At 40.8% G+C, this 15,180-nt stretch overlaps 1 protein-coding gene across 2 annotated transcripts in view; it reads left to right on the top strand.

Moving 5' to 3' along the window:
* Positions 1-15,180, top strand: part of SH3RF1 (SH3 domain containing ring finger 1) — a 176,986-nt gene that overhangs the window by 527 nt on the left and 161,279 nt on the right. For both annotated transcript variants that reach the window (XM_054485177.2, XM_063664278.1), the window contains exon 2: positions 1,355-1,842. In XM_054485177.2, coding sequence (XP_054341152.1) covers positions 1,450-1,842 — 393 coding nt within the window. In that variant the 5' untranslated portion in view covers positions 1,355-1,449. The remainder of the gene's footprint in view (positions 1-1,354; positions 1,843-15,180) is intronic.

Genomic DNA, 15,180 nt, shown 5'->3' with positions numbered 1-15,180 from the left:
AGGAAGCTGCCAGGGCTGCGTGCCGCGGTCTCCCCGGGCGCAGCCCAGCACCCCCTGCTTCCCGGATGGCGCGGTCTCTCTGGGGACTGTCGCCTTATCTCGGCTGGGCTAGAAAGCTGCTTCCCCGTGGCACTCTGTGGGGCTGAGTTTCGCAACTTAAGCCTGCGCATTTATTTTTAAGTCCTTGAAAACTTCCCGCAGTCGTGTAGGGGGATTTGTGTCCCCGGCCTGACCTAAAGGGAGGCGGAGATGAGGGAGGCTGTAGGGTGAGATCCCCACGCCGGGACCCGCCGGGCCGCAGCCCCAGGCCGGGACCGGCTCCTGCCGGGGGCCGCCGACACCTGGCCCCGGGGTGTGTCTGCGGCGAGCGGCCGCCGCGCCTCCCTGCGGGCTTGGGAGTACCTGTGCTCGGCGCCGTGGGAGCGGCGGTGCAGCCCTGGGGCTCCCCCGCTCCGGCTTTGTCAAGAACAGCTGTTAATGCTCCCAGCCAAATCTTTTTACCCCCTTTCTCCTGGGCATTCACATTTACATTTATTTTGGCGGTGGGGGGAGAGCGGCGCAGTAAGTGGCTTGCTTTTTCCTGAATGGCCTCATTTTCATATGCCCACAGTTTCCAGTCCAACATTCCATTGTCGAATTCTTTTGGTGATAATTTTGCCAGCTTTTCTGAATGGGATTAGGACAGGCCGTTCAGAAATGTGTTTCTGAGTTTATCAACTACTGCCCTGAAGGGCGCTTTTCTGTTTTAGCTGCTTTCAAGCAAATCTGTGTCTTTTAGAATTGTCAACTTTCAGCTCTTTTTGGTTGGGCAAGATTAAACAGTTCTATTTTTAAGAACAGCGAAGAAACATATGTATTTAATATTGGGATCATTTACCACGAGCGATCACATGAGGCATGGTTTCTTAAACGCTAAAGTGGCTTAAAAAAGGGAATTTAGTTGGATATAAAAGTAAATTTCAGGTAGAGGAAACTTTCAATGGCCTCTGTCAGCTTCTCCTGTGAGTTGAAGCCTTTATTAAGGCAGCTGATATCACTTTCAGAGCTTAAGAAATTATGTTCCTTATTGCACTTCATAAATCCTTCTGCGGGAATTATGTAATACCCTGTGCCTTGTTTTTGCCCAGGAATCCCTAGATATCTTCAGGGGTTAATTTTGCGTTGTTTAGAAAGCCTGTTTTGTTTTCAGTTGTTGACTTTGGAGTTTAGGAACCCACATTCCAAAGCAAAGCTACACTATTCAGACAGGGAATAGTGTACTTTTGGGTACTTTTTGATTCTTGGCTCCTTGTGAACTTTTTCCCTAGATAACAACACTCATGTTCTCTTTTCCCCTTTTTCCCCATGACTCTAGAGCAAAGTCTGAAATGGATGTTACATGAGTCATTTTAAGGGATGCACACAACTATGAACATTTCTGAAGCTTTTTTCTCAGTAAAGTAGATAAAGATGGATGAATCAGCCTTGTTGGATCTTTTGGAGTGTCCGGTGTGTCTAGAGCGCCTTGATGCTTCTGCGAAGGTCTTGCCTTGCCAGCATACGTTTTGCAAGCGATGTTTGCTGGGGATCGTAGGTTCTCGAAATGAACTCAGATGTCCCGAGTGCAGGACTCTCGTTGGCTCGGGTGTCGAGGAGCTTCCCAGTAACATCTTGCTGGTCAGACTTCTGGATGGCATCAAACAGAGGCCTTGGAAACCTGGTCCTGGTGGGGGAAGTGGGACCAACTGCACAAATGCATTAAGGTCTCAGAGCAGCACTGTGGCTAATTGTAGCTCAAAAGATCTGCAGAGCTCCCAGGGTGGACAGCAGCCTCGGGTGCAAGCCTGGAGCCCCCCAGTGAGGGTAAGTAGCCTACAGAGGTAGTTTGGTGAATAAAGGTGGTGATGTCCACATTTTTTCTTTATTCTTTAGCTTGGTGTTTTCGAAGTCAACTTATTGCTTAGGAAACCACACATATTGGAACAGATAGATTATACCTCTGAATATTTTTTTCCCCCATCTTGGAATGAGATTGGATATAAATAATAAATTTTATTGTTTTGAAAATTATCTCTAGATAGTCTCTGTTATCTTTTAAGATAAATTTTGGGAAACAAGCAGCAATTAGTGAATGAAATCTAAACCAGCTTTTGTTCTGTGCCCATTTTAAAATGGATATTTGGTATTTTATCATTTTGATGGGGCTGAGAGTCATAATTACATGTATGTAGTACATATGTAGTATATATGTTGTAAATATGTATGTGGGTAAATCATAAATAGGAAATCAAGCCTTAATTTTTATGTTGCTTAGAATCATTCTATTGGTTTTATGAATACACAGCACAGAATTTACTCGTTGGTGGAATTCTTAACAAATCATGGCTACAGGTAGCAGAGTTTCGTTGCTGTAGCAACAAAATGTCACTTAGGACTACACTAAAACATCTAGCTTTATGTTGGGCTTTGTAGTGAATGAAATGAAGTATTTCCATCAAAATGATTTTTCTTGGGATTTGAGTTTGGGCTGAAATAATTTTAGATGAAGCTAATTATTTGGACAGCTACCACAACTGCCACACAAAATTTCTGTATTTATTAGAAATATATATAAATAATCTATATTTATTAGAAATATAGGTATTTCTAATAAATATAAGTTATGTTGCAGGTGATGGATTCCTGATAAAATGTGCTTTCTCATTTTTGCAAAAATAAAAAGTAGTCAATAGCATCAGTAATTAAAACAACTTCATTTTTGTAAGAAGAAGGAATTCTAAATTATTGGCCAAACTGGTAAAATCTGCTTTTAAAGAACAATTAATCTAGATGAGAATTTTTTTTCAAATGTCCTCAGTAAGCACTCAAAAGTGACATCTTTCATTTAATACAGGAACTGCCCATTGGGATGGCATTAGATCCCATAATTCACAGATGTGGATACCAGGCAGTTTTAACAGAATAGTTTTCCTACTTCTTTCTCAGGCTCATCTTTTGTAAATGATAGGAAGTATTTAAGTATATAGACCATTTTAATCACTAGAAAACCTGATCAGAAAACAGTTTCATCATTAAGGCTGTCAGGTTTCTTTTGACATATTTATTTATTTAAAGATATTGAGAATTTTGGGATAAGGAGGTTTTCTTTTCCTTATTTGGAGCCCACATGTTGTGAAACTGATCTGCTTACAGTGCTTTTCTTAGATTTCCTTTTTTTTTTATAGAGTTTACTTATTTGGACTCGAATATTTTAATCCCAGAACCAGTGGTCAAGTTGATAATTTCTGAGACACCTGATGTAGGTCTGTTTAGCTTAATAAAGGTGTAGATTTGCATCTTTGGAAAGGTTTTGTTTCCCTGTTAATTAGACTAGGGAAGGCATGGCTTCCTGGAATACTGTATCTTAGTTGTTGACACTGCCTTACCTGTTGCGAGGAATGCATTGAATGTTTGTTCACCGATAAAGAGGAATTTAAGGAGAGGCTCAAACACTCAATGTCTTTTGAATTTTAAGTTTTCTTGCTAACATGGAAATTGACTATGTAATTCTCATTTATCTGAACTGCTAAGCTCCCAAAATTGAACTTCTTAGGTAAATTATTTGGAGATTTTGATCATGTTAGTATTATTTTTCTGGTTTATATGCTTTTCCTAAGTTACTTCCTGTTTCTTCTTTAGCATGAGAAAAATTACTTGCCAAGAAACTCAACTAAACTTGAGCCTTATAACTGGGATAAAATAGTTGAGGTGGATGGAAGAGGAAATATGTCTGTTATTTTGCTGGGGGAGGATGGAGGACAAAAACAAACCTATTCAGTTGTCTGAGTTGATGCAATTGATGCAATACTTAGAAAAAGAACAGCCTTTTTTCTAGTTTAAAATAGTTTTTCGAGCCAGCTGCTGTGGCACTCGCCTCTAGCCCCTAGCTACTTGCATCTGTAGTCCTAGCTGCTCCAGAGGCTGGGGCGGGAGGATCACTTGAGCCCAGGAGTTCAAGTCTAGCCTAGACAACGTAGCAAGACCCCTCCCCCTGCTACCCCTCCCCCATCTCCTGCCCCCCCCCCCTTTTTTTTTAAAAAAGGGTTTCTCAATAAGTTACTAGTACCTTTTGCTTTCAAATATTCACAACAGTCAGGGCCATACATATAGTTCAAACACCTGAAAGATCAATACATTTCTAGAAAAGACTCCTTTTAAGAGTGAGAATTCTGTAACATGAAGCCACATGGATATTGTAAGGCACTTCTTTGGACACTTCCCTTAGGTGAGTGACTGTAATAAATCCCAAATGTGCATCCTCCTCCCTTAAGTGTTCTGACACAACCAAGTGGTGCAGTGAGCCTGTTTCCATATGTTGTGCAAAGCTGAAAGTGATAACGTGGAATGTTGCTTCAGTTTATTAGTTATGTTCTGTGTTTGGTTAGGCTGTGACCATGTGGCCTCCTCATGCATTTAGCCAAAGCATATTGAATGTTATCAACAGATTTGAACATTTCCAATGTGTGACACACATCTTGTTCCCAAAATCTTAGTGTTTCCTGCCTAATTTGAAGGAGAAAAGGAGAGTGTGGGATTGGAATCACCATGGGAATCCATCAGTTTTTTACCTCTAAGTAAAGAATTCCTGTTGGTTTTAGGCCAAAATCAAGCAGTGGCATGAGCCATAGGGAAAGGGACACTGCTCATACCTGTTAATGGCCTAAGAAATGTAGCTGCAGAAGTTAAAATGCATATATATAAATTAGATAAGGAAAGCATGGTTTTTAAGTAGTTCCTATAGAATTTAGACCTAATAGTTTCTGCTTTCTATGCGCAGTTCCAGTGATTTAAGGAATCATTAAGTAATAATATCTAAACAGACACATGCATAGATATTAACTTCTCTTTAATATTCTCTTAAGCTGGCCAGGTGTGGTAGCTCACGCCTATAATCCCAGCAGTTTGGGAGGCTGAGGAGGTGGGTGGATCACTTGAGGTCAGGAGTTCCAGACCATCGTGGCCAGCATGGTGAAACCCTGTATCTACTAAAAATACAAAATTAGCCAGGTGTGGTGGCACTTGCCTATAACCCCAGCTACTTGGGAGGCCGAGGCTGGAGAATCGCTTGAACCCGGGAGACAGAGGTTACAGTGAGCTGAGATCGCACCCTTGCACTCCAGTCTGGCCAAAAAGAGCGAAACTCCATCTCAAAAAAAGCAAATTCTTTTAAGTTTTCTTAATATCTCTTAACATTAAGTTCTCTTAATATCTGTGCATGTTTCTGTTTAGATATCATTACTTAATGATTTCATGATGCCTCTACTTCACAGCAAATTTATTCATCCAAAAAATAGATCACATGAGACCCCCTGATTTATACTAATTTATACTTAGTTTATTCGTTGCTTTATTTAATAAATACTTCTTAAGCACTCATTAGGCGCCAGGCACTACACTGGCTGCTGGATAGGTAATGGTAGACAAACCATTCTTAGCTTTTGAATGTGTAGTCCATCTTGTGGGAGAGACACATTAATAAAATAATAACAATGCAGGCATGTAATTAAATAAGTTCTAAGACACAAAGCTAGGGGAGAGGATAGAAGAAAGACCTGCATTTAGCGTGAGGGTGAATTGTGTGTGTGATCTTCAAAAGCTTCCTGAGGAAGAGGCATCTGAGCTGAGATCTTAAGGGTGAAATGATATTAATTAGGGAATGGGGGCTGGGCAGGGAAGGGGCAGAGGGGAAGAATATTTCAAAGGGGCTGACCTACACAGGAAGGGGTGTGCCTCCTAGGAAGAACTGACAGAAGGTAAGTGTGAACTAGGCAAGCCACAGGGACGGTGTAAGATGAGGCCTCAAATTCGATAATGTAGGAGGCATCAAGAACTGCCCCAAGGGCCACGTAGGGTGAAGGGTCAGATGGGTAGGATAGATGGGAAGTGCTCTGCATTTGGGATAAGAAAGAGGGACCATTGGGACTGAGACGATTAGCAGGGCTTCAGAACAGATACGGGATTGGAGCTTGTGTCAAAGAATGGAGAGATGGGGAAAGAAAGGTAGGGAATTCTAGATATGAGGGAACACAGATGAAATTTATTTTCCCCTGTAAATGCTGTGTCTGCTTTCATTTCTCCATAGCACAGTCATACCTCCTTTCTCCCTCTTTCCCTATTGCTGACTATTAGGGGCTGAATTATGTCCCCCAACATTGCTACGTTGAAGTTCTAACTCCTAGTACCTCACAATGTGGCCATATTTGGGGATAGGACCTTTAAAGAGGGGGTTAAGGTAAAATGAGGTCACATGCATGGGCCGTAATCCAGTAAGAACAGTGTTCTTATAAGAAGAGGAGATGAGGATGCAGACACACAGGGAAGACCATGTGAAGACACATGGAGAAGATGCCACTTACCAACCAAGGAGAGTTGCCTTCAAAGGAAGCCAACCCCACTGACACCTTGATCTTGGACTTCCAGCCTCCAGAACTGTGAGGAAATACATTTTTGTTGTTTAAGCCACCCAGTCTGTGCACTTGGATGTGGTAGCCCTAGCCGACTTGAACTCTGACTGTAGACATACTCCTAAAGGTCAGCCCCTTGAGTGGCCTCTCGGTCCACTGCCAATCCCTTCAGTCCTGGTTTCCCCAGAAACTGGCAGTGGTCCAGCCTTCTGTGTTCTGTCATGGAATATCTTTGAGAAGTTGTTCAGCCCCTCCCTACTCCCTCAACTACCCACATTGCCTGGCATAATTTCTTAAAATAGACAGGCATGTTATAAGGAAGTTGACGTTTATGTGACAATATACCAGATGCACAGAAAGTTCTGGAGGAAATAAAGGAAATATTGAGAGGGGAAAACTACTACTTTCTTATCTCTGACAAATTGGATTGATCTGTAGCTGGAGTCTGGAGAGAGTGCTTTCCAGGACTCAGTAGTACCTAAGGCATTACTCAAGGGATAGGTAATGATGGACAAACCAAATACAGATCCTTACTTGGTGCTTTCCAGGACTAAGTAGCACCCTAGTAAGGCATTCTAGGCTTTATTCCAAGGAATGGCATTGGCAGAAAGAATTGAAGGAAGTAGTGGGAGAAAGTTAGGACAACTGAGTTGCTCCAGGTTTGGTGTGGAAAGCAACTGCCTGCTGTGAACTGTGCCGTGGGACATCTTTGACATCCATCTATGAACAAGCACCTGTAGAGAGCTTCTTTCAGGTCCAGTTATGTTCAATAATCTATACTAGGTCAAAGATGATATTAATGCATGTTTCTGTTGAAAAAGTTTACATTTGGGGGAGGTAACACACAAGAAACAACAAATAAGGCAGCAGATAGTGAAGCATCAGGGGGTGGGATAAGATATAGAATAAGTCTCTATCTATGATGGGGTTCTTTTTTGTAGTTCGTGGTCCTTGGATTAAGTGCATGGTCAAAGAATACCAAGTGTGGACCAGAGTGGTTGGGACATGCTCCCCTGGCGTGTAAGGTTCACTACAAACACTGACTGACAAAGGAATTGTTGTCTTCGCACAGATGGGGATGAGGATGTGTATTAACTCATACCAGACCCAAGCAAGACATTTAATGTGGTGGTTTGGATGAGGGAAATGTTTCTGTGTGTTTCAGAATGATTGAATTAGAACGGAAAAGGTGGGTTTTGTTTGTTTGTTTGTTTGTTTGTTTTGGCTAAACCATGTTTGTTGCATGCTTGACCTCTTATTTTAGCCATCCTTGATCCTTACTCCAGGCTTCATGTCTGCCCTGTCCCTGACCTTTACTTCATTCCTGAGCTAGGCTTGATGGTGAGGCTTGGAGATGAGATCTTGAACGGGGTAGAAGGCAGGTATGGGAAAGGGGGTCTGTGGTGCATACTAATTGATAATTTTTTTAAAAAAGTAATGATTCTTTTTTATATCACATAAAGTATTATGCAACCATAATCATGTAAACCTCACAACAGCTTTCTGGGGTCAAGTGTTATCATTTTATTTATTTATTTTTTTGAGACAGAGTCTCACTCTGTCACCCAGGCTGGAGGGCGATGGTGAGATCTCGGCTCACTGCAACCTCAGCCTCCTGGGTTCAAACAATTCTCCCACCTCAGCCTCCCAAGTAGCTGGGATTACAGGCGCCTACCACCATGCCTGGCATTTTTGTACTTTTAGTAGAGGTGGGGTTTCACCATGTTGGCCAGGCTGGTCTCCAACTCCTGACCTCAAGTGATCCACCCACCTTAGCCTCCCAAAGTGCTGGGATTACAGGCATGAGCCGCGGCACCCAGCCAAAGTGTTATCATTTTTAAAATGAAAAAGAATGTAGATTTCAAAATGTATGTAAAAGCATTCTGGTTGTAAAAAAAATTCAACAGTATAGAAGAATATGTTATTGTGTGTATATACTTGCAGATTTTTTCATATACATTTGTATGTGTATGTGTATACTTTCTTGATTTTTTGCAGAACTAGAATTTCATACTCTGGAGATGCAATGATTTGCTAATTCATTTACTATATCTATGAAATCTTTTCATGTTTAAGCACATAGACCTACTCCAGTTTTTGAAAAAATTCTTTATTGATGTATAATATACATATAGAAAAGTGTACTAATTATGTGTACCATTCATTGAATTTTTCATAGTATTTTTCTCATAGTATTTTTACTCATAGAATTTTTCTTCATGGTATTTTTCTCATAGCATTTTTCTTTCTGTTTAAAAAATACTCAGTGTAAGAAAAATACTCATAGTATTTTTCTTTCTGTTTTAAAAATTAAAAATAATACATGCTCATGGTAAGAAATGTAATAGTAGAAGACCATGTAAAGGAGAAAATCAAGGCTTCCAGTATCTCTACTCCTCTGTTCCTAATCTCTAGGGGTAACCACTGTCATGAGGTTTTTTTGTGTTTTCTTTCAGACAAAAAATTGAATAGAAATGGAATCACATTGTATATGCAGTTCTGCAATTTGAGGTTTTTAATTTAATGATAAAACTTGGATAGCTTCCGTATCTACTCACATTGATCTATAAGAAGCTATTATGCATTCTTTTTTTTTTTTTTTTTTTGAGATGGTCTTACTCCTGCCCAGGTTGGAGTGCAGTTGGCGTGTTTACGGCTCACTATACATTATTATTCTTATTATTCTTATTTCATGGATGTAGGAGGGATGGCTGAAAGACTTTAACTTGTCCAATTTCCGATCCCAAATGCTTCCTTCCCTTACCTGCAGTTGACTTAAGTAACAAACATTTTCCCTGGGACCTCATGTTGCTTTTAGCAGGGGAATCTTTTCTCAGTTGCAGCTGGCAGAGGTTATTCTTTCCTCACTGTCCTTGCTTCCTATTTTGTTTTGACAAAAAGAGGACAAATAAAGCTCCTTTACAATGACAATGGACCAGGAAAGCAGACTCTCCTTAGCTTGATGTATGGGGAAGAGTGTGGTTTGGAGGTCAGAAGTTGTGGCCTCTGGTTCCAGCACTGCCATGGGCTGGTTGTGGGGTTTCTCTGGGCTTCATTTCTTCAGCTCAAAGATGTGGAGCCATAGGGACCTAAGCTCCATGCAGAGTGGTTGTGGGAATGGGGGTGGTGAGGGGGCTGAGTTTGGTCCATCTTTGACTTTTCAGAGCCCTTTGTAGTGTCTGGCACAGAGTATACACTCACAAGAGGTTTGTTGAATAAATAAGTGAATAAGTGAGTGAAGTGAGTACCAACCTCTCTAGGGATCCTTAGCTGTATATTTAATTTCATTTCTATTTGGGATGATGAGAACCAAAGTTACTGAAAAGATACAGAAAAGATTATAAAGTGAATGTAGTGTTTGGCTGTAGAGCTACATAAAATACAGACATGAACTCAGTTATGTTGGTTTCCTGTGTGTGAAAAATAGCCTGATGCAGATCTCTTTGGCAACCCCGATCCCCGACCTGTCCCAGTTTCCTTCATTTATTATCACTATTGCTCCAGTCCTTATTTATTTATTTACATTTCTCTTTTGGGTGACTGAAGGAGAGAAATTATTCTGTTATTGCTGGCTGGGCAGGGAAAAGGAAAATCCGAGGGAAAGGGAGGAAAGAGGTAAAATCTAGTTTTGCTTTAGCTGGAGGTCCATCTTGTTCTTGAGGTTCTTTGAAAAGTTCCACCTCTGCCCTGGCTCTCTGGCTTTAGCACTTCATCCCTGGCTTTTGCATCAGCTGCTATAGAACCTGTGTTGAGTGTTAACTTCTCTGCCTTGCAGCACCTTGCACTGCCCTGGCCTGCAGCTGTGGTCTGTTCTTTCCAAGTGGCTAAAAGAGGCGCAGTGGGGAGACGGCAGAACAGACCGGGGGACAGGAAAGCAGTCCTTCTCCATTGCCTTCCTAAAACTGCTTCTCTGGGTTGTCTTCTCAAAATGCTTTGTTTTGCCCCATAATTAGTCTCTGGTCTCAGAAAAGCAAAAGAATAAAATCAGAGGCTCAAAAAAGGCATGTGAGTAGGGGCAGTATGTCAGTTCAAGCCCCTGACTATTTTTCTGTTGCCTGTGGTCTTTTCTCAGCATTCCACGAGCCCCCAGCTCTCCTTTGCACACCTCCATTCCTTAACTCACTCTATTGGGAAGAATGCCTGCTTTTTTCCACTCTGGTCAGACGCTCACTCCATTCATTAATCTATCCTCTCTCTAGTATATTGCTTAATGTAGTTTAAGCAAACCCAAGACAATATGTAAAAAGACTTTAAAATTTTAAGGTCAAAAGGCAAATGACTTTGTAATTCATGTTGTGGCAGGATTCTTCTTAAGGGTCCACAATACTTTAGCAACCTAGCACAAATATTATAGTGAGATGTACTTGTGATAGAAATACTACACATAGCGACATAGTATGGATAGTGAGGAACTCAGATAGCAGGCAAGCCTCATTTACATAGCAACATAGTATAGTGAGGTGTACATATGATAGAAATATTATGCCTAGAGGCTGCCTTGCTGGTAAGGCTCCCTCATTTAGAAACTTCAACTCCCTCACTCTCCCAAAGCTTTTATTATAAAGAGTGCATGTATCTTCTGCTCTTTTACAAATTTTGATTTTTAGTTTCTTCTGAAGGTAGTAACCTTAAAAAGAAAAATTCAGAGCCCCAGGCACCCTTTTTCGTGGCTCTGCAATCCTTTTGTCGTGTATATGTCTGCCAATGCCTAGTCAAGAGGATGGTAGCAGTTGCTTCATGAATGGTGACATATGGGTGGCTGTAAACACAGCCATTTTAAAGATAGATGTGTGAGTGGGCTCTTTCGGGGTAGCTGGGAAGGGAATGGAGGTGCCATTTCAGATGGCTGACAGAGCAGTTAAATAGTAGATTATTTGCGTTGTGAAACATGAAAAAAGTGAGCAGTAGGAGGATATGCAAATGAATTTTTAAGTTACATAGTGCAGAAAGGCAAGGGCTGTCAATGTTGAGCATTTTTCTGTTAGCCTAAGGAAATAAATTCCTTAAGGATTAAGGAAATTATTATTATTATTTTTTTTTGCCAGAAAAAATCCTTTTGAAACACTGTAGTTTCACCACTTATCAATTCAGGAATGAATGAACAGGAGTGAATTTTCATTATTTTAATATGTAATGAGCGGTCCTAGGCAATGAACATTTATACAGAAAGAAAGCTAAAGTTAGCTATAGGATGCTTCATATCTAGTTTTAATTTATGTGAAGTACCCCAAAATAATACAGTAGCAATGTAAGTAAGAGCGTCAGTGTGGGATACAAATATCCCTAGCATTTGTATAAAGTTCCTGGAAACGTGAGCAGTAATGTTGAAAAGCTGAACATTAGATATGTTATAAGGAGATTCAATTCTTGTAGAGCTAAAAAATATTCTTACATTCCTAATTACATAACTGCTTAGTTTTTAAATATCCTTAAAAAACTTAAAAAGTTTTTAAAAACATTAAACACATAGAATAAACATTATATAATAAAACTAGATTTCAAACCTTAAGTTTTCATTTGCCCACCTTATCCAGAGTGACATTTAGTTTACTAATCTCTGTTATTTCAGTTTTTTTCAAAATCTTTGAACAGTTTTTTTCCCCATTATTGAACTTGTGTTTTATGCGCGGTGATGATTATTTTTCAGCATTTCATATGCTTTTTTTCTGCCACAGTTGAAGTCTATGAGGCTAAATATTTTTGCCATTTTTGGTAGATCTTATTATTTTCATTCCTGTCTTAACTGTACTATAGTAGCACTTTTATTTTTCTTTTTCTACTCATTTTTGTAAAACAAGTCTGAAATATTAAGAAGACACTGGAAGTGTTAACACTGTTGTGCAAAGCCTGTGATGTTGCTGAAGCTGAAGTGTTGGTTAAAGGCCCCAAAGTGTGACAGCTTGAAATGTTTACATAGCAGCTGTTCCAAGAAAGTTCAAATCTGGCAGCAGAAAAGTATTGGGTCTCCATATATGAAGCATGAAAATATATGATGTGTGGAAGCTGAGAATCACCTATATGGTGGAAAGAATGAGGAGACCTGCTTTCTAGTCCTGGCTATGTGATTTGAGGCCAGTGTTTTCTCTTCTGTAGGACATAGTTTTCTCGTTTATAAAATGAGGCTTTTCTGATATCTGAATTCTTTTGTAGCCCTGAAATTTAAAAAATAATTACCCTAGCAAAAGCCAACTTTGATATTGAACATTTAGGACAAACTCAGATTGGCACCTGGATATGATCTTGGTGCATTGAGGTGACATGTGGTTCTCACATTTGCCCATTGACACCAGTAATCTGCCTTTAATATTCCCTTAGAAGCCCACACTGTGCCTGCCACAGGAGCCTTCAGATGAACTGTTAGATTTAGAATTGAGGTAGAGCAGGAAAGCAAAGACAGTTTAGGGAGCCTGACTTTGGATTAAGCTCTAAATGGGGCTGGTTTGCTTGCTAGATCTCATCTGCTAGAATTATCCACCTCTGTTCTGCCAGATTATTATCTTCATCTAAAGTTGTTAACACTGCTTGAAATTCCAATAATTAGAGATTGTCTGCATATTAAAATGTCCTGCACTTTAGAACCATATTTAGAATTACCTAACCATATTTCTTTTCTCAGTTTTTACTGATGTGAGAACCCCTACTTTGATGGACAGGGCGTTTATTATGCCGAAAGAGCGGGGAGGCAGGTAACTGAGCTTCTTTGAGGTCAGGCAAGCCTGGATGGGGGAAGCTGTAGTGAGGAGTTTAGGCAGAGCGACCATGTAGTTTATCCTCTACCCTGGGAGATTTTTGAGAGTGAAAAGGATGTTGTTGATAATTTTGCAGAGTCAACAGGAGTATGTCAGGACTGTCTGGGGCGAACAGGGCCATAAGGTTACCCTAGCTGAGAGCAGTGTGAGTGAGCACAGGATATAGAAAACAGGATTCATTAAGCATAGGGGAGATGCCAGAGAATACAAAACTTTTCAAAAGTGTTCAGGGGAAATGCAGAGGAATTAATTTCTTCCTCCGAATGTTCCTTTTTGTGTGCTCTCTGATTCCTGCTGGACAGAAAGTGTCTGGTAATAGGAAAAGCAGGAGATTTATTATCAGGCAGAACTTCCTCTGTTCCTTGTTATCTGTGTGGCTCTTGGGCAAGTTACTTCCTTACCTAATTTCATTTGTAGAATGATGAAGAGCTGCTTTCCAAGTTTGTGAGGATTACATGAAATAAGGAATCTCAAATGCCCAAGACCTAGTACATGCTCAATAAACATTAGTATCTTCAGTTTTCCCTCTTTCTAGAAATTAGAACTTTTAATACCATGTCACAGTTATATTGTAAAATAAACTCTGGGGCAAGTGGATTGGCTCACATCTGTAATCCCAGTGCTTTGGGAGGCCAAGGTGGGAGGATCAGTTGTGGCCAGGAGTTTGAGACCAGCCTGAGCAACATAGTGGGATCCCCATCCCCCTTCTAAATTTTTTTTTTAATTAGCTGGGCATGGTGGCATGCACCTGTAGTCCCAGCTCCTCAGGAGGCTGAGGCTGGAGGATTGCTCGAGCCCAGGAGTTTGAGGCTGCAGTGAGCTGTGATCTTGTCACTGCACTCCAGCCTGGGTGACAGAATGAGACCTTGTCTCTAAAACAAAGAAAGAAGGAAAGAAACAAACAAAACAGACTATTGGTGTGTATGTAGTCTGGTAATTTAATTGATTAACACTTATATGTTAATACCGTAGAACATTTTGTTCTGTTTTAAACAGCTGGCTTAAACTTCAGATACCCAAGCTGTTCATAAATTAGTGACTACAGAAGATAGTTCTGGTTTTACAACTATAGTGTCACACTGTTTGAGTCAGTCAGCTTCTCTGGGCCTCATTTGTAAAAGGAAATGGCGAGCAACACTATCTATAGTATCTCTTCCTGTTCTCTTATCCTATGATAAGACATCCAGCCAGTGGAATTCATTATAGTATGTTAGATGTCTGTCACTGTTTTCATTGTCCCTCCCTCCCTCCCTCCTTCCATTTCTCCCTCCCTTCCTTCCTCCCTCCCTTCCACCCTTTCTTCCTCCCTTCCTCCCTTTCTCTCTCCCTCCCTGCCTCCCTCCCTTCCTTCCTTCTCTGCCTCCTTCCCTGTGATTGGGGAAAATAATAGCTCAAGTAATTAAAAAAAATTCAATTTAGTTACTTCTTTAGCATAATACTAAAGACTTAGACTCCTAAGACGTTCTGTAAGGGAAACTAGATGTGCTTTGTAGTGCAGTCCTAATTTTTAAAATTTAAGGAGACCAGGCATGGTGGCTCACGCCTATAGTCTCAGAACTTTGGATGGCTGAGGCGGGAGGGTTGCTTGAGCCCAGGAATTTGAGACCAGCCTGGGCAACATAGTGAAACCCCATCTCTACCAAAAACAAAAAATTAGCTGGGCATGGTGGCTTGTGCCTGCTCTCTCAGCAACTTCAGAAACTGAGGGGGGAGGAACGCTTGAATCCAGGAGGTCGAGGCTGCAGTGAGCCGTGATCACGCCACTGCACTCTAGCCTGGGCAACAGAACGAGACTCTTGACTCAAAAAGAAAAAAAAAATAATGTTAGGAAAGATTATTATGCCCATTATTAAAACATGGATGTTTTAATGCACTGTTGGATGGATGGATGGACGGGTGGGTCAGTGGATCTATCTGGACTCTGTGTGTGTGTGTGTGTGTGTGTGTGTGTGTGTGTGTGTGTGTACGTATCCATGCATATGCATATGTGTGTACTGTTTTATTCCTTT

The sequence above is a fragment of the Pongo pygmaeus genome, chromosome 3 (genome assembly GCF_028885625.2).
Source record: "Pongo pygmaeus isolate AG05252 chromosome 3, NHGRI_mPonPyg2-v2.0_pri, whole genome shotgun sequence".
Classification (NCBI taxonomy): Eukaryota; Metazoa; Chordata; class Mammalia; order Primates; family Hominidae; genus Pongo; species Pongo pygmaeus.
Note: the sequence above shows the minus strand (reverse complement) of the source record. Positions and strands in the feature narration are given on the sequence as shown.